At 49.3% G+C, this 23,072-nt stretch overlaps 10 protein-coding genes across 13 annotated transcripts; 5 read left to right on the plus strand and 5 right to left on the minus strand.

Moving 5' to 3' along the window:
* Nucleotides 1–152: 152 nt before the first annotated feature.
* LOC117901721 (protein RCC2 homolog) lies at nucleotides 153–3,152 on the minus strand. The gene is made up of 4 exons (XM_034812599.1): nucleotides 3,049–3,152; nucleotides 2,126–2,529; nucleotides 1,474–2,055; nucleotides 153–1,413 (listed from the first exon to the last, which is right to left on the minus strand). The coding sequence occupies exons 2-4, from the start codon at nucleotides 2,465–2,467 to the stop codon at nucleotides 877–879; spliced, it is 1,461 nt and encodes a 486-aa protein (XP_034668490.1). The 5' UTR covers nucleotides 2,468–2,529; nucleotides 3,049–3,152; the 3' UTR covers nucleotides 153–876.
* On the minus strand, nucleotides 2,109–19,997 carry LOC117901713. 2 transcript variants are annotated; one of them, XM_034812588.1, is made up of 6 exons: nucleotides 18,272–19,997; nucleotides 17,938–18,217; nucleotides 17,599–17,873; nucleotides 17,341–17,536; nucleotides 17,075–17,285; nucleotides 2,109–2,120 (listed from the first exon to the last, which is right to left on the minus strand). In XM_034812588.1, the coding sequence occupies exons 1-5, from the start codon at nucleotides 19,995–19,997 to the stop codon at nucleotides 17,078–17,080; spliced, it is 2,685 nt and encodes an 894-aa protein (XP_034668479.1). In that variant the 3' UTR covers nucleotides 2,109–2,120; nucleotides 17,075–17,077. The 2 variants fall into 2 exon arrangements, with proteins under 2 accessions (XP_034668479.1, XP_034668478.1); XM_034812587.1 differs by lacking the exon at nucleotides 2,109–2,120 and having other exon boundaries at nucleotides 16,938–17,285.
* On the minus strand, nucleotides 5,473–6,741 carry LOC117901724 (protein ALP1-like). The gene is made up of 2 exons (XM_034812602.1): nucleotides 6,479–6,741; nucleotides 5,473–6,420 (listed from the first exon to the last, which is right to left on the minus strand). The coding sequence occupies exons 1-2, from the start codon at nucleotides 6,716–6,718 to the stop codon at nucleotides 5,500–5,502; spliced, it is 1,161 nt and encodes a 386-aa protein (XP_034668493.1). The 5' UTR covers nucleotides 6,719–6,741; the 3' UTR covers nucleotides 5,473–5,499.
* On the minus strand, nucleotides 6,858–8,392 carry LOC117901729 (sesquipedalian-1). Its single transcript, XM_034812611.1, has 4 exons — nucleotides 8,194–8,392; nucleotides 7,798–8,133; nucleotides 7,519–7,737; nucleotides 6,858–7,231 (listed from the first exon to the last, which is right to left on the minus strand). Exons 1-4 carry the CDS (start codon nucleotides 8,252–8,254, stop codon nucleotides 6,933–6,935), a joined length of 915 nt encoding a protein of 304 aa, XP_034668502.1. The 5' UTR covers nucleotides 8,255–8,392; the 3' UTR covers nucleotides 6,858–6,932.
* On the plus strand, nucleotides 8,487–9,188 carry LOC117901735. The gene has a single exon (XM_034812618.1). It carries the CDS (start codon nucleotides 8,571–8,573, stop codon nucleotides 9,105–9,107), a length of 537 nt encoding a protein of 178 aa, XP_034668509.1. The 5' UTR covers nucleotides 8,487–8,570; the 3' UTR covers nucleotides 9,108–9,188.
* LOC117901734 (protein slowmo) lies at nucleotides 9,276–10,562 on the plus strand. Its single transcript, XM_034812617.1, has 2 exons — nucleotides 9,276–9,334; nucleotides 9,467–10,562. Exon 2 carries the CDS (start codon nucleotides 9,569–9,571, stop codon nucleotides 10,226–10,228), a length of 660 nt encoding a protein of 219 aa, XP_034668508.1. The 5' UTR covers nucleotides 9,276–9,334; nucleotides 9,467–9,568; the 3' UTR covers nucleotides 10,229–10,562.
* LOC117901711 (phosphoribosylformylglycinamidine synthase) lies at nucleotides 11,338–17,047 on the plus strand. 2 transcript variants are annotated; one of them, XM_034812585.1, is made up of 4 exons: nucleotides 11,338–11,425; nucleotides 11,820–12,918; nucleotides 13,868–16,153; nucleotides 16,205–17,047. In XM_034812585.1, exons 2-4 carry the CDS (start codon nucleotides 11,829–11,831, stop codon nucleotides 16,918–16,920), a joined length of 4,092 nt encoding a protein of 1,363 aa, XP_034668476.1. In that variant the 5' UTR covers nucleotides 11,338–11,425; nucleotides 11,820–11,828; the 3' UTR covers nucleotides 16,921–17,047. The 2 variants fall into 2 exon arrangements, with proteins under 2 accessions (XP_034668476.1, XP_034668475.1); XM_034812584.1 differs by lacking the exon at nucleotides 11,338–11,425 and having other exon boundaries at nucleotides 11,705–12,918.
* Nucleotides 12,986–13,701, minus strand: LOC117901740 (chaperone protein DnaJ-like). 2 transcript variants are annotated; one of them, XM_034812626.1, is made up of 2 exons: nucleotides 13,643–13,701; nucleotides 12,986–13,428 (listed from the first exon to the last, which is right to left on the minus strand). In XM_034812626.1, the coding sequence occupies exon 2, from the start codon at nucleotides 13,406–13,408 to the stop codon at nucleotides 13,016–13,018; it is 393 nt and encodes a 130-aa protein (XP_034668517.1). In that variant the 5' UTR covers nucleotides 13,409–13,428; nucleotides 13,643–13,701; the 3' UTR covers nucleotides 12,986–13,015. The 2 variants fall into 2 exon arrangements, with proteins under 2 accessions (XP_034668517.1, XP_034668518.1); XM_034812627.1 differs by lacking the exon at nucleotides 13,643–13,701 and adding an exon at nucleotides 13,595–13,612.
* Nucleotides 19,998–20,124: 127 nt separating the features above from the next.
* On the plus strand, nucleotides 20,125–20,855 carry LOC117901732 (metallo-beta-lactamase domain-containing protein 1). Its single transcript, XM_034812614.1, has one exon. The coding sequence runs from the start codon at nucleotides 20,148–20,150 to the stop codon at nucleotides 20,835–20,837; it is 690 nt and encodes a 229-aa protein (XP_034668505.1). The 5' UTR covers nucleotides 20,125–20,147; the 3' UTR covers nucleotides 20,838–20,855.
* Nucleotides 20,856–20,929: 74 nt separating this feature from the next.
* Nucleotides 20,930–23,024, plus strand: LOC117901718 (myotubularin-related protein 2). Its single transcript, XM_034812594.1, has 2 exons — nucleotides 20,930–22,570; nucleotides 22,631–23,024. Exons 1-2 carry the CDS (start codon nucleotides 21,037–21,039, stop codon nucleotides 22,954–22,956), a joined length of 1,860 nt encoding a protein of 619 aa, XP_034668485.1. The 5' UTR covers nucleotides 20,930–21,036; the 3' UTR covers nucleotides 22,957–23,024.
* Nucleotides 23,025–23,072: the final 48 nt, after the last annotated feature.

Here is a 23,072-nt window from a genome sequence, read left to right on the forward strand (position 1 = left end):
TAAAATTATGGTACTTACTCCTTCCACACTTTTTTTAGATTTTCATAAGTAGCATTGTTGTAATGTTTAGAAATGGTTCTGCTCTCATCGTTTAAATACTAACATTCTCTTTATTTAAATATTCATTTTGTATATGATTAAAATGCATGATGTACTTGTGTAATAGTTGCAACTTGTATTGGATTTTGCTCCATGGTATACTTTATAAATGTAATATATGTAACCTACGCGCTTAAATTGTTAATTAATATTTGTTTTTTGTTTGTAGTTTTGCCATTCGTTCACTTCACTCTGTTCAAAATGCAGAATACTGTTCTGTTCTGTTGTTGTATGCCTTGTATGTTTGTGTTATTGTTACATTGAAATTAAGTCAAAATTGGGTGTAGAATAGATGTACTACATTTTGCTTTTTCTTTTGTTTGTGTTTGTGGGTTTTCATGTTGTAAGCCTAAAGGTGGGCGGCAATAAATTAAAGGGAGGAGTAGAGATAGGGTGGATAGGTTTTTCTTTATAAAATACCACAATAAATTAATTACTAAAAACTTGTAATTGTGGAAAAGGAAATTACATATTCCGAGATTATATTTAAAATGTACGTAGCGTAGAGTGCAGCCTTGCTATTACGATCTTTTCCGACTTATAGCATACAATGTTGATGGTTATTTTCGTGTTTTTGTTTGTTTTCTGTTTTTTTTCAGTAAGTAGCAGCAGTGTTTCGATGATCAGTTCTCAGGGTTTCTCGTAGTATTTTCGTGGTAACCTATGTGGAGCAGTATTTTGTAGTTGGCAGCGGTATACTTATCGGTAGCAGTGTATTGCTTTTGGGTATGCTGCCCTGCCCATATCCCCATCTCCCGCGCAGGCAGGCAGCTTCTTCTAATCGTCGATGGTGTACTCTGGCAGCTTCTCGTACTTCTGCTTGGTGGCCTCGTGAGTGGTGTCCACCAGCAGGGCGGTGTGCGAGTAGCCCATTGTCACCTGAGGTATTTTAATGCCATCCATCTTGGGCACCTCCTTGGGCACCGTCGAGGACTTCTGGAACTCACCAATGCCCAGCTCGCCGAAAGTGGGCGATGCACCCCAGGCAATCAGTGTGTCGTCGGCTGAAATCATGATCGATGTATTGGCACAGCCAAGATCGGTGATGTTCCAACCGGACAGGTCTTGCACGGGCTTCGGGTACATATTGGCCTCGCCCGTCTTCTTGTTCTGGCCAAAGAGATAGAGCAGGCCCAGCTCGTTGACAATCAGGCTGAATGTGGAGCCACAAAATACGCTGCGCCCGCCACGACCCTGAGTATCATAGAACTTCATCAAGCGCGGCACCATCTCATCCTTGGGCTCGGCATGGCCCAGACGACCAAAGCCGCCAAAGCCCCAGCTATAGACGCGCTTCTTCGAGTCAATGGCCACCTGTCAAGGGGTATTAATTATGTTTAGGTAGAGAAAACAGAGACACGAGATCTTTCTTACCGTGTGGTTGTTGCCGCAGGCAAAGTCTACAATCTGCACACCATCCACGGGCGTCACATGGCCCTCCTTGCTCTTCTCAATGTACAAGACGACTTTCTTGGGCGAGGTCTCAAAGTGGAATGACAGCTTGTTGGCATTTACAAAGTACTTGGCATCCGTATTGTGACCCAACTGTCCGTACTCCGGCAGACCGAAGGTGTGCAAGTTTCCCTTGATGTCCAAAATGACCGAAAACTCGGCGCCACAACCTATGCGAATGATGGGTGGACCCCGATAGTTGATCGGAGTGGGGGAATATATATTGGCATGGGCATTGCCCACACCGCACTGTCCCGACTTGTTCTCGCCGAGGGCGTACACGGTGCCCGTGTCGGTGAGGAAAAGTGTATGATGGCGTCCGACAGAGGCCTGAACAATGTTCAATTGCTCCAAGGCCGGAATGATTGTGGGCTTCTCCACCAGCTTCACATCCGGACTGAAGCCCAATTGTCCGCTGGGATTTCGACCAAAGCCGAGCGCCTTGCGATCCATATTGATGAGTATGGTGTGGGCAGCACTCGGGCCACTGGCAACATACCGATACTGCGGAGTAGAAATAATTCAAAGATTAGCTTCTCAAATCGATGAATAATCCCTGAATAAGCCGACTCACCTTCTCCTCTGTAAACCGATGAAAGCTGTACAAGTTGGGGCGCACTTTTGTGACATTTTTACGATCACGCTTGCCGGTCAGATCCCAGGTTACCATGCCGGCCAGCAGCAACTGTCCTGGCGTCTTCTCCAGCGTGGCCAGCAAGTCCTCGGGCAGCTTGCTGGGGGGATCAAGATCATCGTTCGGTATGAGCACCTCCATTTGATTGGCAGCCGCCTGCCGATGGGCGGCATCATCGTCGGAATCATCGCTGAACTCGTCCTCGTAGTCGGACTCCTTCTTCTTGGGACGCCTCTTGTTGGGACCAGCTCCATTACCACCTGCCTTGCGCTTAGCGGACATTTTCTCAACTAAAGTTTCGTGTGTGTGGAGTTTGGGGTTTGTCGGCTCTGGCTGCACAATAGCTGTAACGGAAGAAGAGGCAGAGGCCGAACCTTCGTTGAGAACCAGAAATGTTTGTACGCAGCAAAGCAGCCATCAGCAAAGCAGCAGAGCGTGACCCGGCTTTGCTCTCACACGCTCAGCTCTATTCGTATTATATGGCTGCGTGTGTGTGTGTGTGAGTTTATGTGGTGGTTTTTGCAAGAAAAACAAAATGAAAGCCGCTACTGTCTCTGTCAACGACGCCGACAGCAAGAAAAAACATTTTCCTCTATTAGATGAATCGTTTCACTTGAATAAAACAAAGCATTGTTTTTTGTTGGCCAATCGCACAGCTTTATTGGCAGCTGCTGATAGAATTAGCAATGAAAGGCGGCTAAAAACTGATTTGAAAATGTTAGCGTCACTTCACAGACACACAAAGACATGGGTCAGAATTCACAGCATTTAGCATTATTTTACTCCCATTTAAGTGATTCTAACAACTATTTCGCTAGGCGGGCAGTTAATTAGTTTAAACTATTTATTAGTTCCAAACTTACAGTTTAAATCGCGGATTTATGGTAATAAATTTCGGATTTCGCAGAAAATGGCAAACAAACAACGCTAGCAGTGGTAGCGCGGAACTATCGATAAAATATACCGCACAACCCTCAAAAATATACCTTCTCATTTTAAAAATATAAATATATACCGTAATCTTAAATCATTTTCAGCGGCTTTGATGTTCTATTTGATATTACTAGCTTACAAAGACTTTTTATAAATATTCCTTTTTATTGGATTGTATACCTTATGACCTTATATTTTACAAATTTTTATTTGAATTTATCATTCAAATCACCCCCTCGGTAAGCACGGGAGCTTTGTCTTCAGTATGTAAATGTATGTAAATTATTAACAGAGACACATGTACATGTGTTAACTGATATCATTGACAATTAGTGAAAGCGCGCGAAACAAAAGAGAACAAGAAATTCTATTGTTTTCCTGAAAGGTAAAGGGAAAAAATCATCACTATGGTCTAACTAATCACCGATTTATTTGATTTTCTTTCTTTTCTTTTATTTACTACTCATTTTCTACTCCTAGCGGCCAACCTTCACCGATTGATGTCCATCCGCCGTTGGAGCCTCCTCCTTGCCTACCTAGCCTGGTAGCTGCCTCAAAAATCCATACCCCTGTCAATCTAACTTCGGACTTAGTTGCCAGTGATGCCATCCACAACAGCAATCAGCATCCAGTTGAAAATGATTGCCCAGTTTCTGTTACATTGAATGGGGATGGATCTGCAGCCTCTTCTAGCTCCTTAGCTCCCGAACTGACACTTTTAGGAGTAGCTCCACCAGCTCGCTTTTCTAGAGTACCACTCATAGCAGTGATCCCCCGCAAAGCAATCTTTGTCTCTCGTTTTAAACGAAAAGCCACATCGAAAGATGTCAAACTACTTCATTGATAACTTCATTATAACTACATTTAAATTTACAGGAAAATAGGGAAAAATTACAGGAAATCTTTAAAATTCTTGTTCTCGGCTCTCTTGTATCCAGAGCTTTGAAACCTTCTGCATGGCCTGAGTACACTATTTATGCATGAATTCAACCTGTTTGTGAACGACCTGCCTTAAGTTATTTTGCACTTAGTTACATAAAGGTATGCTGATGACGTTAAAATTTGTTTTCCTTTTGCGACTGGTTCTTGCATACTCGCCTACAACTTCACCTTGATGAATTAGTTTATTCGAATAAGCTACTTTTCTGGAACCATTCTAAGTGCAAACTTATGAGTTTTCACCGCAGTGTTCCACATTATGTCGCCTATTCTCTAGGACACCATGTTCTGGATTGACTAGGAGTCCTTTTTGTTAACAAGCTATTGAGCCTGCTCCAGACCAACCCCCAACCCGTACTTAAACCCCATCCGATTGCCCAGCACATGAACCAATAATTATAATTACTTTTACCATATAGTCCCCCGAAATACCCCTTCCCTTGAAAAAATTGTATTTAACATTGACCATTTACCATCCCCATAGTTTCGCAAATTTTGTAAATTGTATCTTTCCTTCCTCTTCTGTACATAATTAGCAGTAAATTCTTAAGTGAAAATAAATAAATAAATAAACTGTATATAAAATATATTCTCCATAGTCGAATGTTGAATTTCGCATATCGTACAGTGCTCCTATCGATAGCAGTCGTTTGCAGTAGTACCGATAAAACGGCACAGTTAACAGTCTGTTGGCTAACATCGTCACTGGAACAGTCATTAACAGTTAATTTTCCTTGAGTTTTCCAAACAAAATCCATTCGTGGGTGTTTTTCCTGATAATTTCTGAACGAATAAAACACGAAATGAGCTACACTTCAATGAGCAAGAGCTACGATGGCGACGACGGCTGGCAATGGAATGCAAACAACACAAAACTATTGGTGGATCTGTACGAGGAGCGGTACTTACGCTTCCAGGACCCGAGAGTCCGTAAGCGCAGCCTTTGGCTAGAGATAGTCGAGGACATGGAGCAAGCCGGCTACAAAGGCATCTCGGCAGACATCTGTGATCGCAAATGGCGCAACATGCGCAAGACCTACCGCACCTCCAAAGAGGCAATGCTGAAGAGCGGGCGCAAAAGCGTGGCCTGGCCATATTACGATTTCTTTGAAAAAATGCATCAAACGGAGGGACGTCCACAGTCGTCATCAGAAAAAAACTCCGATTCCGATGAAACAACATTCAACATTGCAGTAGCGGATATACTGGCAGCCACCTCAGAGTCCATACCATCCACCACCACTGCCGATGATCTCACAGTGACACAGGAACAACAGCGACAGCTGCTTATCCTGGAGCGTAGCCGCATTGCAGCCGTGAAGGAGTTGAGCAGGCGCATCGACGAGTCCAATTCCATACAACGCGAGCGGAACGATCTGCTCAGAGAATTTCTGACAAAAATATAGTCCAATAACTAACTGACCAACTAAATTCGAGTGTATTTAAATATTTGTTATAAAACTAGCTATGAGGCGATCGCGCTTTTCTTCCACCGCCACCATATTGTCCGTGTCCAGCAGCCCATGCTGCCAAGAGTGGATTTTCTGGTGGTTTTCCGGCAGCATATCGAAGGCCAGAATGTCATCTTCGATGTCCTCCCCACCAGAGTCCAGTATAAAATTGTGTAGCATGCATGCGGCGGACACAACTGTGGTGCCCACCTCCAGTGACGACACATCCAGCGATTCCAGGCGTTTGAAGCGTGCTATGAGTGTCGCAAAAGCTCTCTCCCCAGTAGCTTTCCACTGACGTATGGCCAGATTGTACTGTGCATGGCAAGGGGTTGGCTCTCCCACGTACGGCGTCATCAGATTCAGCAGTAGCGGGTACGTTTTGTCCCCCACTATGTGTCTGTGTTTTGCCATCAACGGCGTCTCCATGTCAATGAGATCCTCGAAGAGGGGACTGGCCAGCAGAATGCATTGCTGTTCATTGGCCACATCAATGTAGACGTTGAGAAATCGAATTTGTGCATCGCAGACAACTTGCAGGGCCAACGCCGGATACTGCTTTGAACTGTCTTCGTCAATGCGTATGGGCAGCTTCAGGGGTATGCGACACTCGTCGATGACGCCCAGCACGCCAGAGAGTTTGCTTATCGCTGCACTTCCCTCGTCTGCTGCGCCATATTTCGGCCATTTAACGTAGCACGGCAGGAGGGCGGCAAAAGCAGAAGTCACCCACTTGAATATCTCATGTCCAGAGCTCTTAGATATGGAATAAATCTCGCCAGCGTCCCGAAACGAGATGCCGCCGCCGAGCAGCATCAAAGTGTAGAGCAATTTTTCTGGCAGGGAAACGCTGCCAATGGGCTGATAGTGTTCCGCTCCAGCAATAGCTCGTCCCACCACCTGCAGCAATTTCTGCAAAGGGAAATAGTTGGTTTTTTTAACACTTTAAATCTATGAACCACTGCCAAACCTCAAAAGTCGATCGCTGCATGCGAAATCGCTCCTTGAATTGATCGTCCATTTTTCGAACTGTTTCATCCTTTTCATTTAAGTCTTCTTCTTCGGCCTCCTCCTTGACTGTTTCCTTCACGGCCATGTGCTGTGTCAGGCTGCCCTCAAGGCAGGCCAACTGGGCGGCCTGATGCAGCAGATTCGCGTCCAGTCCATCTTCTAAAAAGAAATTCAACAAAAAGGTTTTCCGGGCGTTCATTCTGCACAAACATAAACAAACGCTAACAGCTAAAAGTGCGCATAACAGTGTGCTGTTAAGCGCAGAGAAGCGTCTGCAAAGAAGCGATAGAAATTTGCTGTACATTTTCAAATTTTGTTTATTTTAGAATTATGAAACATTTTTTATGGTGAAACGTAATTAATTTCCATTTAGCACAAATCGGATAATACATGACATTGGCATTCAGGGAATATCAGAATTGTATGAGCGGCTGCTTTTGGGTGGCCCGATACGCCACAATGCTGGGCATCAGTTGACTGCGAAAATGCTCATGGCTTCTGTTGAAGTCCTCCCTGGCTTTGTCCTGTCGCCGCTTTAGCTCGGCGCTGTCGATGTGGTTGTTGTTGGCGTTGCGCGGTAATACTGTAGGAGGTCTGCCGCCAGGCGTTTGCGAGCTCTGATGATCGATGTAAAAGGCACTGGTCGTTGGTTGTGGCGCCGGACGTCGGGACGCCTTGGGCGTACCATGTGGACTTCCATTTCCATTGCCATCTGCAAGTGGTACATGTTTATAGCCTTGCGTGGAAAATATGCAGCAAATTTTCGAAATTATTTCGCCCAGCGGCATGTTTTGATGGAGTTCTCACAGACACAACTGAACCTGGACCGATTCAGACTGAACTGAATCTGATAGGGTTCGAGGGCGAGTGGGCAGTGACGAAGAATCTTTGGTATTTTTTTGTTTGGTTATGCTCTTGCTCTCACTCTTATCTCTATGCAAAGTAACGGTAAAGAGGAAAACAGCTGGCGCTGACGTCACCAGTTCAGGGCGTGCGTACCTTGCTTAATCATGAGCTGCTCCTGCTGTAGTCGCGCATTGCTGGAGCCAAAGTAGCCATTGACAAACGGCATGGGCGACATGACCACTCCGCTCCGCAGTGCACTTTCGGGCGGTGGCGGTGCTGGACGATTGAATGGATTTGTGCGCCTGGGCGGAGGTTTTGGCTTGGATCCTGATATGGCATTCTGCGAAGTCTCACCCACGTTCCCGAGCATCTCTGCAAAAGTTCATACATTAATGGATCATCGTTAACTCCAGAGACTCCTGCTTGGCTTACTGTTCTTGGAGTCCTCGATCTCCTGCAGCTGCCGCTGCAGCTCTGCCACAATTATCCGTTTGTATTCGTAGCCGGCACAGGTCAGTGCCTTCATCCATGTCTCCATGCTCTCCTGGTCTTCGGCTGCGAGGATGTACGTGCGATTGCCATTGAAGGCAATCTCAAAGCAATAGTTGTCCACCTCATTGGACAGTTCAATGGTGCATCCCTCGACGATAATCAGGCCCAGGGGCTCTTTATCCGTCCGAGCGTCGAAATAAAACAGCAAATTGCCCTTCAGCACAAAGTAGCGTCGTTGAAATGCTTTGTTGACCTCGCCCCGCTTGTTCAAGAAGCCTACGAAACAGATTTCTGGTGATTAATGGACAGAACAAACAAAAACCTCCATTACATTACCTTCGATATCGTACGGCGGCGTTCGCGCAAAAACAGACAAATTCTTCTCGTTTATCTTCATGCTGGCCCGCGGATGGACTGGAAACTACATTCGAATTATAAATAACGTTCACCCAGATTATTTTTGTCGGTTCTTTTTCGTTTTCTTTATTATTGTGATGTGCAGGTAACAAAAAAAGTGACAGAATTGACGATATCGTGGAACAGCTGTTGAGGGCACGAAGCTATCGCAACTATAACAGCAAAAGAATGGTGTTTACGCATTCAAATATCGAAGTCGCCGCGTAAACTATCGGTTTGGTCCCTTTTCGGTCGGCGTCTCATCGGCAAACGTTCAACAAAATTGCAAACCAACGATTTAGAAGTAAAATTTAACGATGTCGTACCTTCTCACCGAAATAGCCCTAGAAATGCTGGGCTACAAGTTCTACGACACCAATGGAACGTTTCATCTTACCAATTTCCAAACGAATACGGCCTTGGCAGAGACCAATCCCAATGAGCCGTCGCTGGAGGAGTTAATTTACTCCGATGAGCCCCATCGCTTCAATGGAAACTCTACTGCTGGCAAAAACAAGGAGCCAATTGCGTCTACAAGCAAGGGCCAATCCACTGAGACCTCTACCCTGCCTCTCAATACGCGCCGCACGCCGGCCCGTGCTTTGGCCAAAATCATGGACTACGAAAGTGATAAAATATGCAACCAAATCCGTGCGCGACTGGGCAAGTCGATCATCAAGGCTAATGCGGGAAACAACGAGAAGATGCTGGAGGAGTGCTTAAAGGAGGAGACGAAACTGATCCAAGAGGATGCGATTGAGATGCAAAATTTCCGCGCCTTTTTGGAGGATCGTCTGCAGCGTGTCGACAAGCGTCCGTACGAGAAGTACACCAAGACATTTGGTGCCGAGTAATTACCATATCGAATATCGTAAATACCCAAAGCGAAAGAAGAATTCTAAATTTATTCTGTTCTAAGAATGTTCCTAATGTAATAAATAGTCATGTAAATTTAACCACATATGTTAATGGCTTTCATTCTTTAATAATGTGACCATCCCTAAAGCTTTCTTGTCCCATCGATACGTTTCAGCCATCGGCCATTTCCCATCACTACTCAGCGCACAACACAAGAGTAAAGGTTAGAGTCCCCCTCCTCGCCGTAATTCGTCTGAAATATTCGATAATTACAGCATTTTTTGTCAAAATTTCGTTTGTGGAACACACCTAACACTGTCCGATTATACTTTGATTTACCCCACTGCCCTTGCAGGCTGCACAACAAGCCTAGTGCTCTGCTGCGAATAAAGAAAAGAGAGTCAAATTACCCCGCCCCCCGACAACGAAACGGAGTGACGACAACGAGGCTTGCATAATGAAAATCTGGACGTCGGAGCACATATTCAACCATCCATGGGAGACGGTTACACAGGCGGCATGGCGAAAATATCCGAATCCCATGACGCCCTCGATCATTGGCACTGACGTTGTCGAGCGACAAGTCATCGACGGCGTGCTGCACACACATCGCCTGGTGCAATCCAAATGGTATTTCCCGAAGTGGACGCACGCGCTGATAGGCACCGCCAAGTCGTGCTTTGCCAGCGAACGCTCGACGGTGGACCCGAAAACCAGGCAGATGGTCTTGAAGACAAACAATCTCACATTCTGCCGGAACATAAGCGTCGACGAGGTGATCTACTACGAACCACATCCTGCAGATGCCAGCAAAACGTTGCTAAAACAGGAGGCCACAGTGACTGTCCATGGAGTGCCGCTGTCGCACTACATGGAAGACTTGCTTACATCCACGATTAGCTCAAACGCTGGCAAGGGACGCCAAGGACTGGAATGGGTGATCGGACTGATCAATACGGAGGTTAAAGGCATTGCCGAATCGGCGGCACGGGGCACCGATGAGCTGATACACACAACGCGACGTTCCATTGATGAGGTCACAGAGAGTGCCCGCAAGGGCATGGATGAGATTAGTGTGCAGGCATCCAAGGCGGCAAAAGCGATGCACATAACATAGACCCTAGCGACGCAGGGGCTGGCCGAGTGGAGAGATCAGCAGATATTAATCTAAGCGCAAGATACGCTGTTTTTTTAGTACAACATTTAGTGCAACACATCAACGACAACAACATACATACATACGAGCAGCCGCAAATTCGATTGTTTCTTCAAATTCCCTGATTCCCTGATATATATTTTATATACAACATGACCACACAATGGTTATCAGTCGTGGAACTGAAATTGATAAGATTGGCGGCGGGCATAGGTTACCTGAGCCCCGCGCCATGCGAATAGTATAGTAGCTGCAATGAGTAACAATAATCAACTATAGATACTGTCGAAAACTATTTATTCAAATCAATTTAAGTTTAACAAGTTTATAAAATGCCACAGCAAACATGGAACGGAACGAAAAGAGCAAACATTAAAAGCTACAATTTGCATACAAAATGCGTTTCAAGTTTAAATGGTTTTTTCATTTTATTTAATTTGCTATATTCATGTAATGCGTATTGTCACTGAAGTGACCGCTAAATGTAGCAACTGCCACGATTTTGAATGGCATATAAATAAAATTCGACAGACGAATGCGGAATGCAATTATTTCCTTCCCCTCCCTACGACACGTTTTGGCTTCGTTTCGTAAATGTTTGGTTGTTTTTTATAGCATCGCATCTGCTTGAAAGGTATCCGACCGACCTGTGACGTCGTCAGCCTTATAGGCGCGCTGAATTCATTGATTTGTTGCTGTTGCCATACGAGGCGCCCTAACACCCCCACCCCACGTGCTGATAGCCGCCTGTCTCGCGAGCGCTGCAGTGGAAAGGTTTTCATTTGAACAAGTGCTTTCCGTCTGGCTTTTCTGGTGCTGCGCAGTTGGCTATAAAAGCTGGCTGCTGGCTCTTATGAAGCGAACACAATTTACCAGCTTTAAAGCTGTCAGCTATTTTCATGCTTGCTAGCTGCATCAAAAATGGAGAATTGTAACATTAATTTAAATTACTCTCAAGAAACTCGTTTCATTTGACTCTAAGCTTTGTGCGCATTTGTGAGCAGCGAATAGCTGTTGCAAGCACAACTTAATTAACTTAACTCAATTCGCTTTCACGAATACCCCAAATGTCAGCTTAGATTACGCACGTGCGCGCGACGCTTAATTTATTGTTATTGTGCTTTAATTTTGGTTAGTTAGCTAGTTTAATTGTTGCTGGTATGTATACAAGTACGATGACGGTTTGCTTTGTTGAAATTTGCCTGTTTGCGATGGAAAATATGTTGTGACGCTGTCTTATCAGCGAGCCCCCCAAGCGGCAGATGCAAAAACAAGTTGTGACGGCAGTGTATCGACTGCTGCATCGAATCGAATCGGGTGCTGCTGTAACCTGATCTGGTAGCGGTGCAGCGGGGCTGCGGTGGAGTTGGAGGTGTCGGCTGCCGTTGATAACCCCCAGCGTAGGCACTGGCCTGGTTGTCAACGGCTTCGCCTCGGCAGCCCCAAGATCAGTTGCGTTTCGCAAAGCAAAGCGCACGCACGCATAAATCAAATAAATCAAAACCAAACCAATTGTGGACTGTTGCTTAATATCGATCAGGATCTCTTACAGGACTGCAACATGGTCATTCTACGCTACTACGATGTGGAGGCCTTCGACAAAGCCGAGCAGCAGAGTGTTCTGCGGCGGGTGCAGAAGGAGGATCCGAGTGTGGTTGCCGTGCAAATGGAACGCTGCTATCACCTGGAGTACACCGCTGAGTTGAGCCACTCCATGCCGCTGGTTGAGCTGCTCATCTGGCTGGTCAAGCAGCCCATGGACAGCGGAAAGAGTCTGACCAAGCAGCCCAGCTTGAAGATGGCCAAGAAGGAGCGCCAACTGCTGCTGGAGATTGGTCCCCGCTTCAACTTTTCCACGCCATATTCCACAAACTGTGTGAACATCTTCCACAATCTCGGCTACACCGAGGTGCGACGCATGGAGTCCTCGACCCGTTATCTGCTGACCTTTGGCTACGACGGGCCCAGGGAGCTGTCCAAGTACGCCCTGATGTTGGGCGATCGCATGACACACTGTCTGTACACGGCGGAGAACATTCCGAAGCAGAGCTTCGATGAGCAGCTGCCGTCTGGGCAGACCGACTGGCATTTTGTCCCCGTCCTGGAGCAGGGTCGAGCCGCTCTGCAGAAGATTAACCAGGAGTTGGGCCTGGCCTTTAACGATTACGACTTGGACTACTACCAGGAGTTGTTCGGCAAGACCCTGAAGCGCAATCCGACCACTGTGGAGCTGTTCGACTGCGCCCAGAGCAACAGCGAGCACTCCAGGCATTGGTTCTTTCGCGGACGCATGGTGATTGACGGCGTGGAGCAGCCAAAGTCGCTGATACGCATGATAATGGACACCCAGGAGCACACCAATCCCAACAACACAATCAAATTCAGCGACAACAGCAGCGCCATGCAGGGCTTCAAGCACGACACACTGCAGCCATCGACAGTGTCATCGCCGGGACCGGTTCGCCAGGCGACCGTCCAATCGGACCTCATCTTCACAGCCGAGACACACAACATGCCCACGGCTGTGGCGCCTTTCAGTGGTGCCACCACTGGCACTGGCGGTCGCCTGCGCGACGTTCAAGGCGTGGGCCGGGGAGGTATTCCCATTGCTGGCACCGCCGGCTATTGCGTGGGTGCTCTGCACATTCCAGGTGAGTCCACTATGCATTAGGAACTATCACATACGGATCTTTGTCCCTATTTAAGTCACATTTACACTTGAGTTTTGGTAAAAGTTCAACAGATTTATTAGTCTTCGTCGTTGTCCGAATCATTATTGCCATTTCCAGACCCCGAGAAGGCAAATGCACCTACAACCGCACCTAAAAGCACTCCACCAATGACACACAGAGTAGGGAATATATTCGATTGTGTTGTCACTTGAGCGGTACTTTGTGGCCTTCGCGTCCGAGTTCCTGCGCTTGCCTGTAACGATCCAGATTGTCGATCATAGCGCACTCGAGACACCCTGTCTGAGAGCACTTTAAACGCAGCGTTTATCTTCTTGAAATGCTCCACTGACTTGGGATGATTGTTCTTGTCCGGATGGTAAATCAGAGCCATACGCTTGTACGCCTTAACGATCTCATCTTCTGTGGCTGTTTTGCCTACTCCCAAAAGCAGATAAAGGTCCTCTTCCATTTGGAAATTTGTAATTGGATCTTCAAATGAAAATAAGACACGTACATAAATGCATACATATATTTACATATTTACGATTTGTTGATCTTAAATCGCTCGACGAGCTATTTTTGGAATTTAATCTAGGATCAGGTGCTTAGGTTTTTAATACTTTTTTTTTGATTAAATAGCGCCAATTAAACTGACTTTATATTTATTTATTTATTTATATTTTTTGTTCAAACGAAATCTTACAATTGCAATTAATTTCACAATGCACTCAATAATCACATCCGGGTTTCGTCTACTTGCTATCGATAGGCAACTCGAAGCGATCGATATGTAATTAATTAATTTGAATCCAGTCTCAAGAGTTTGCCCATCACTAATTAAGCGTTAAATGCTTACAATAGCAAACGTAAATTACAAAATGTACCATTTCCACATCTGCAATTAGTCCAAAATGTGTTTTCCTTCCAGGTTATAAGCAGCCCTACGAACCTACATCTTTCAAATATCCCCCAACGTTTGCGTCACCGCTGCAGATCCTCATAGAGGCCAGCAACGGCGCCTCCGACTATGGCAACAAGTTCGGAGAGCCCGTGATTTCTGGCTTTGCTCTGTCCTATGGTCTCAAGAATGCTGCCGACGACAGCCAGCGGGATGAGTATGTAAAGCCGATCATGTTCAGCGGCGGACTGGGCACCATGCCCGCAGCCATGCGTGAAAAGTTGCCGCCGGCGCGCGGCCAACTGTTGGCCAAGATCGGAGGACCGGTCTATAGGATCGGTGTCGGCGGCGGTGCGGCCAGCTCGGTGGAGGTTCAGGGCTCCGGCGACGCCGAACTGGATTTCAATGCCGTGCAGCGGGGTGATGCCGAAATGGAGAATAAATTGAATCGCGTCGTGCGCGCCTGCCTGGAGATGGGCGAACGTAATCCGATTCTGGCCATACACGATCAGGGAGCCGGCGGCAATGGCAATGTGCTCAAGGAGCTGGTGGAGCCGGGCTTCGCGGGTGCCATAATATTCTCGAAGGAGTTCCAGCTGGGTGATCCCACCATTACGGCGCTGGAGCTTTGGGGCGCCGAGTACCAGGAGAATAATGCCATACTCTGCAAAGCGGAGCACCGTGGCATCTTGGAGAGGATTTGCAAACGTGAACGGTGTCCCATTAGCTTTGTGGGCGTAGTCACGGGCGATGGGCGTGTCACATTGGTTGAAGAGGCTGCCCCCAAGGACATGGAAGAGGCTCTCACAGCAGTGCGCGGCAGGCCGGCACCATTTGACCTGGAACTGAAGCATGTTCTGGGCGACATGCCCAAGCGGACATATGATCTGAGTCGTCAGGTGACACAGCTGCGGGAACTGATTCTCCCCAAGGATGTACGCCTTGACGAAGCCCTGGAACGGGTGCTCAGCTTGGTGGCTGTGGGTAGCAAGCGCTTCCTAACCAACAAAGTGGATCGCTGCGTCGGCGGTCTGATTGCCCAGCAGCAGTGTGTGGGTCCCCTGCAGGCACCACTGGCCGACTACGGCCTCACCACAGTGTCCCACTTCAGCACCTCGGGCATCGCCACCTCCATTGGTGCGCAGCCGATTAAGGGATTGCTCGATCCTGCTGCCATGGCCCGCATGAGTGTGGCCGAGGCACTGAGCAATCTGGTTTTTGTGAAGATCAGCGAACTAGCGGACGTCAAGTGCTCCGGCAACTGGATGTGGGCTGCTAAGTTGCCCGGCGAGGGAGCCAAGATGTACGACGCCTGCAAGGAGGTCTGCCGGATGCTCGAGGAGCTGCACATTGCCATCGATGGCGGCAAGGACTCCCTGTCCATGGCCGCCAAAGTGGGCGGCGAGACAATCAAGTCTCCGGGCACTCTGGTCATATCCACCTACGCTCCGTGTCCCGATGTCAAGCTCAAAGCCACGCCCGACCTCAAGGGCCCCGCCGCGGGCAAGAGCACAGTGCTGCTGTGGATCAACATGGAGGGAAGCTTCCGCCTGGGTGGCTCTGCGCTGGCACAAGCCTACGCCCAGCAGGGCAACAAGTCACCCAATCTGGTGCGAAGCGATGTGCTGGCCCAGGCCTTTGCTGTCACTCAATCCTTGCTGGGAGAAGGTCGCGTCCTGGCTGGTCATGACATCAGCGACGGAGGCCTGCTCGTTTGCCTCATCGAGATGGCCATTGGCGGCCTCAGTGGCCTGGAAGTGGACATGGCCGAACCGCTGGCGAAGATTGGATTGAAATTCGATGAGGCTGCCAATAAGATCGAACGCCCTGAGCTGGCGCTGTTCTTTGCCGAGGAGTGTGGCTGGGTGCTGGAGCTCCTCGAGTCTGACTTGAAGAGCGTTCAGAGCATCTACGACGAGGCGGGCGTGCCCAACTATTATCTGGGTGTAACCAAGGGCTTTGGCCTCGACTCCAGGGTGGTCATCAAAGAGGGAGCCACCTCCGATCAGCTGATACTGACTCAGCCTCTGCGCCAGCTCTACAGACAGTGGGAATGCACCAGCCACGAGCTGGAGAAGCTTCAGGCCAACCCCATTTGCGCCCAGGCGGAATACGACAGTCTGGACTATCGTCAGGCGCCGCAGTACAAGTGTCCCATGAATCTGAGCTCCGAGCTGGCCCTGGCACGCTCTTCCCAGAAGATACGCGTGGCCGTCATCCGCGAGGAGGGCGTCAACAGTGAACGCGAGATGATGGCCTGTCTGCTGAAGGCAAACTTTGAGGTGCACGATGTCACCATGTCGGATCTTTTAGGAGGTGAGCAATCCATTCCATTCCCGAAACGCTTTCCTAATTATTTTGTTGCAGGTTCCGCCACCTTGTCTCAGTATCGTGGTGTCATTTTCCCAGGCGGCTTCAGCTATGCTGATACTCTGGGATCTGCCAAGGGCTGGGCCGCCAACATACTGCACAGTCGCCTGTTGCAGCCGCAGTTCGAGGCCTTTAAGCAGCGCCAGGATGTCTTCTCCTTGGGCATTTGCAATGGCTGCCAATTGATGACACTAATTGGATTTGTTGGCCGTCCAGTGGGCAGCTCGGCAGCAGCTGGCGCAGATCCCGATGTGGCCTTGCTGCACAATCGTTCACAGCGTTTCGAGTGCCGCTGGTCCACCGTCAGAATACCAGCCAATCGCTCCATTATGCTGTCCAATATGCAGGACCTCGTGCTGGGCTGTTGGGTGGCCCATGGCGAGGGACGCTTTGCCTTCCGCTCGGACAAGCTGATTGACCAACTGCAGGCCGAGCAGCTGGTGACACTGCAGTATGTGGACGATGTTGGTACACCCACAGAACTGTATCCGATGAATCCCAACGGCAGTCCCCAGGGCATTGCTGGTCTCTGCTCGCCGGATGGTCGCCATCTGGCCTTGATGCCGCATCCCGAGCGTTGCAGCACCATGTACCAGTGGCCGTATGTGCCGCCCAGCTTTGAGGTGGCTGCCACACAAGACGAGAGTCCATGGCAGCTAATGTTCAACAATGCCTACAACTGGTGCCTCCAGCAGCAGTCGAGCGATCATTAAACGCATCACGAAACACATTTCAAAATACATTCCATGTATTTCTAAACCCACGAGCACACGCTATATACAGAGCTTATCCAATCCACACGTAACTTATAACGAAATCAAATATGAACAATTAAACAGAGAAGAAACAGCAGCAGTGAAGAGTCACAGACTAATGCGAAATTTGCAGCAGACATTTGAGATAGTTTGCCTTGGCACCGGGTGCCATCATGTACTTGGAGTTCCAGTCGTGCTCGTTTATGTGCAGCACCTTGTAGCCCATCATCTCCAGATGCTTCATCTTCAGCGACTGCGGACCACGCAGTGCGGTCAGATCGTTCTCGCAAAATGAGTCTAGTCGCAGCAGCAAGATTGCCACCCTGCAGAGAGTTCGGTGTGAGGAGAGTGTTAAATATGATTTCACTGTGTGCCTACTTGGTTATGCGATCCAGCATGGTGGCCTCTACGGGTGGGGCTGGCATGGGTTTCTTATCTCGATCGAAATGTATCACAAAGTCAATCTGATAGCCATAAGGCGTGGTGTGGTTGCAGCGGAAGTACTTGTCCTCCTTGAGTAAATTCTTCAGCAAATGTTTCACATCTCTGCCAAAGGTGCTGGGCTGCTGGGACTCTGCAAATGGTTGCTCCAATCAATCAAAGGATAACCTTAGTGCTGGCTAAAAGTACTCTTACTCTTGCTTAACTGCGCCTCGATGTAGTTCTGTTGGAACCAGGGCACATTCGCCTCCGGCAGATCCAAGCAGACGGTGCGATTCAGCTGCATCACCAGATTGAGCACCCTCTCCGGATAGGTTGCCTTTGAGTAGCACACCTGTATCTCATCCTCGATGCGTTGAATGAACTTGACGCAGAATACCCGATTAATCAGCTCATCCGGTATGGTCTTGTAGAAGCACAGCGCCAGACAGGCCTGCACCAACGAGAGGCCACTCATCTGCTCAAAGTCCCTGAAAGGAAAGTGTTTTGTTAGAAACCAATTTGGTTGGAGGCAAGTTGGTGGTTCCTTCATACCTTAGCAAGACACTGCCAGCCCTTTCTAAAGTCTCTGGTGAGGCTGGCGTGTATCCCAGATTGTACGAACAAGTCAGCACCTTCTCCACGGTATCGCCCGTGATGTGCTCGTGCTGTTCCGCAATGTAGCCAAACATGGACTCCAGCAGCTCGGGCACAAAGAAATGCGAGGCATTGAAGTTGTACGCCATATCACGAACCACACGCGAGCTGAGATCGTTGCAATGGAGTGTCTTATAGAGTGATAGAGCCTGCATGTAGACCAAAGTGTTCTTCAGAGCTGTAGAGTAATAAAAGTAAAATAAAACTCTTGCTGCAGACGGGTTGCACTCACTTTTCCTGTGACTGAGAGTGCGTATAATGATGCTCAGTTCACTCGCTGTTAGTGGCTCCTGCTCCGCATTGGCCAAATGACGCTCCGCACAGCCAATGAGTATGCTGTCCATGGTGGATAGCTGCATGGCCGCCAGTGGCGGTGTGTCCTGACGAAATCTTAGCTCACTGGCAATTTGCATGCTGCGACTGAGCACCAAGCAGTCCAGAATGTCGAACTGCGGAGCCATTGTCAGAATTTTGCTCATTAGAATGTTGGGGAACTTCTTCCAGGACATTTGGGTGTGGCCATAGGCTATCACAAAGGCGGCCAAGCGGCTCACCTTGCTCGGCAGCCTGCCCGCTATGTCCTGCTCAATGGCACTCATGCACATTCGACTCAGCTTTCGCTCCACACCAAAGTGACGATACGTTCCGCCCAGGTTGTTGTTGAAGTTCATGTACCGCTGACAGTGGCCCAGGAATCTGAGGTGCGTCTGCTCCTCTGTGCCAGAGTCCAGCTCTCGTATGACCCCCGACCAGTACGTGTTGCAATAGCTGATGTCGGATATCTTCAGTGTTCGCAGCACACTGAAGAAGTGGCTGCTCGCTTGGGGCAGCTGCCAAGCGGCGTTCGAGTACAGCAGTTGTTGAAACATTTTCAAGTACTTTTCCCTTTGCAGCGGCTCTCCAAAGGGCACGGCACAGGCGAGTGCGTCTGGTGTGCACTCATCCGCCAGTAGTTTCTCTGTGGCCTCCTTTAGTGGCTGCATCAGTTCAGCGGGCTCCTGGTGATGAAGGAACGCACGACAAATGCTCTTCATATCGACGGGCTCCAAGTGGTGCAGGCATGGCCGCAATGTCAGCAGGATTTCCCTTATCAATTGAGTGTGTCGCTGTGACCACACGCGAATGTTAAGCATGTGCAGCAGCTTCAGTAGGGCTTTGGGTGTATCACAGCTCAGGATGCCGCGTTGCAGCAGCTCGCTCACTCTCTGCTTGTAGTCCTTGAGCAGCTCCTCGTCTATGAGCTGGTGCAGCTGGAACAGGCAAGTGGAGAGCAGGCGCACGTGCTCTTCGCTCTCGCACTGGGCTATGTGCCGCTCCAGATGCGGCAAAAAGTTGCGGCAGACGAGCGGCGTGAAGAAGTCTCGCTCCAAATTGATGCCCACCGAGAGGCGGGAGAGTGCCGTCAGGGGCACAAGGTCGTAGTGCTCCTTCGTATCGATAGCTCGTAGTGCACGGCATAGAATAGCCTCCACGGTGGATTCACTATTGGAAATGTGCATCTTGCGTAGGTACAGGTAGCTGCAGCTCAACTCATTGATGTCCATGTGGGCTGTATAAGGATCTATGCGCTGCAGCACTTCTTTGTGAACACGCTCCGTAAGAGCCTCTCGCTGTGGCGTATCCAAGTTTAGGTAGTGCAGCCACAGCAGGGAAAGACTTTCCACCAGATGGTGTCGCTCCAAGTTGTCGGCTAGGATCAACTCCAGCAGCTCTTCGCTGTTCTTTGACTCCCTAAGCCGCAGCATGACAGTATCCTCCACTCCACTTCTCTCTGCTAGACTTTCCATGCGCTGGGAGTAATATTGAAGGTGGATCCGTCCTGCCGGCAGTGCCACCACTGTTCGTATGGGCGGCTTTGCCCCAATATTGACATGCCGTCGTAGCAGCTGCAGTTGACGCATTTGCAAAACATATTGCAAGTACTTCCATTGTCCACGAGGTGCGTAGTTCAGGTACATGTTAAATTTCACTTGCTTTATTCAGGAATTGTTAAATAATATTGAAATTGCGACGTATAAACATGCGAAGCAAGAGAATCAGCTGTTCGCAGCAATTCGGAACACCCTCTTTTGCGCACACACCTTGCAGTTTTATTACGGGACGGAGAAATGTCGGCACCAACGAAAAACCAGGTAATTGTGCTCCAGCCTGGTTACTCCCGCGAGGATGAACATGATTCGACTGCCATGAGGGCAAACTGCACCTGTACGCTGGTTCGCTGCAGAGACGGCCTTAATATCATCGTCGACACCATGACAGCCTGGGATGGCGACCTGTTGCGTTCTCTACTGCGGCACCAAGGTCTGGAAGTCGAGGACATACATGTTGTCGTCTGTACCCACGGACACTCTGATCACATTGGATGCAATTATCTGTTTCAATCGGCTCGAATGCATATGGTTGGAGCCTGTGCCTCCAATCGGGATTTATACCTGGACCATTTATCCAGCGACGACGAAAACGAGGAACTGGCATTGGATACAAATGGCGAGGTTGTGGTCAAGAGAACGCCCGGGCACACGCTTAGTTGTGTTTCTGTCATCGTGAAAAACACACAGTTTGGCGGCCAGGTGGGTATTGCCGGAGATCTCTTCGAGCGCCGTGAGGATGTGGAGGATGAAAGTATTTGGCGGAACGCCGGCAGCGAGGATGAGAGCAGTCAGCGCGTGGAGCGCAGTAAAATGGCGGTATTGTGCGATCACATTGTGCCAGGACATGGATCAATGTTTTCTGTGAACACAGAAATGCGTCTTAAGTTAAAACAATTCGCCGAATTGCAGCAAGTAAATAATAAATAATAGTTGTAATGGCCACCACCTCTAGCTCAGACGTCTTGCAGCTATAAATGCATATACTAAATATCGATAGTGTCAACGATAGTTGGCAGCCCCAGTGACCCATCGCTATTTCAAGTGAATTGCAATAAATTTAGACTCAAAAGATTGTTTAACAAACCAAAACAAACATAAATTGTCAACTACTCTTGTCCATCGCGCAATGGATCCTACCACAAGTCTGGCCGACAAGTTGGCTTCTAAAACGGCCAGCAGCAACTCACTGGACAGCAGTTCCAAGTCGAGTTCGCTGGGCTCCAAACACGGTGGCGGCGAAAATGGTGGTCTGCGGGACACACCCTTTGCCTACTTGGACGGCGAAGAGGATCAGGATCAGAAAAACGATGTGACTTACGTCTGCCCATACCGCGGACCAGTCTTCGGAGCACTGACCATAACCAACTATCGCTTGTACTTCCGTTCGCTGCCGCTGAGGGATCAAGAGCCGCCCGTGGTGGTCGATGTGCCGTTAGGCGTGATTGCGCGAGTGGAGAAGATTGGCGGTGCCACGTCGCGGGGCGAAAACTCCTACGGCATCGAGATCTTCTGCAAGGATATGAGAAATCTGCGTTTCGCCCACAAGCAGCAGAATCATTCGCGCCGAACGGTGTTCGAGAAGCTGCAGGCAAATGCGTTTCCGCTCTCGTACAGCGGCCGCCTCTTCGCCTTTGCCCATGCCGCTGCGAATGCTGTGAACGGCAGCGGCGGCTGGGACGGCTGGGCAGTGTACGAGCCCCTGGCAGAGCTGCGTCGCCTGGGCGTGCCCAACGACATGTGGAGGGCGACCAAGATAAACGAAGCGTATGCTGTTTGCGACAGCTATCCGGCTGTTTGGGCGGTGCCCAAGGCTGCATCCGACGACTTTCTGCGTCGCGTGGCACAATTCCGTTCCCGCTGTCGTCTGCCAGTGCTGTCGTGGATGAACCCCCGGACTCAGGCGACCATAACACGCTGCTCCCAACCCTTGGTGGGCGTGAGTGGGAAAAGGAATGCGGACGATGAGACCTACCTAAGCTACATCATGGAGGCCAACGCTCAGTCGGACAAGCTAACGATTATGGATGCGCGACCCAGCGCCAATGCCATTGCCAACAAGGCCAAGGGGGGCGGCTACGAGTCGGAGGATGCCTACAAGAACGTGGAGATCAATTTCCTGGACATTCACAACATCCATGTGATGCGTGAGAGTCTGCGCAAGGTGAAGGAGGCCTGTTTCCCCACCACAGACGACTCCAAATGGCAATCGGCCATCGACAACACCCTCTGGCTGAAGCACATCAGATGCGTGCTGGCTGGCGCTGTCCGGATAGTCGACAAGGTGGAGACCATGAGCACTTCGGTGGTGGTGCACTGCTCCGACGGTTGGGACCGCACGGCGCAACTGACTGCCCTCTCCATGCTGCTGCTGGACCCCCACTACCGCACTGTGCGCGGCTTTGAGGTGCTCATCGAGAAGGAGTGGCTGTCGTTTGGCCACAAGTTCCAGCAGCGCGTTGGCCATGGCGACAACAAGCACTCCGATGCGGATCGCTCGCCGGTTTTCCTGCAGTTCATCGACAGTGTGTGGCAGGTGGGGCAGCAGTTCAACAACGCCTTTGAGTTCAACGAGCACTTCCTCATTACCATTGTGGATCATCTGTACTCGTGTCGCTTCGGCACGTTCCTTTGCAACACCGAAGCCGAGCGTGTGGCCGAGGGTAAGTCCCATTAAAGCTTCTCATTTCTGTAAACCAATATTGAGGTCCAACTTTTTGCAGATCTCAAGCACAAGACAACTTCCCTTTGGACGCACATAAACTCCTCGTTGGATCAGTATTTGAATCCGCTATTCCCCTCGTTCACGCACGGTGCGGAGCTGGTGCTGCGGCCCATTGCCAGTGTGCGCGCCGTGCGGCTGTGGAAGGGTCTGTACTGTCGCTGGAACCCAGGTCTGTGTGCCCCACAGCATGGCTGCCAACGCACACGGGAGCTGCTCTCCAAGCAGGACCTGCTGTTCAAGCATGTGAATGAGCTGCGCCTCAAGTCGAATAATCGCAGCAACAGCATGCAGACAACGACGCGACTGGCATCGCCCATGCATTAAATAGTATTCTCCTCCTTTCTTTATTCCTTTACATAAATATTAATCGTATAAACATATAACTACTACTTGTATGCAAATGTATGTGTGACCCACGCGCACTATTCCAAATATAATCA

The sequence above is a fragment of the Drosophila subobscura genome, chromosome U, assembly GCF_008121235.1.
Source record: "Drosophila subobscura isolate 14011-0131.10 chromosome U, UCBerk_Dsub_1.0, whole genome shotgun sequence".
In the NCBI taxonomy this organism is placed as follows: domain Eukaryota; kingdom Metazoa; phylum Arthropoda; class Insecta; order Diptera; family Drosophilidae; genus Drosophila; species Drosophila subobscura.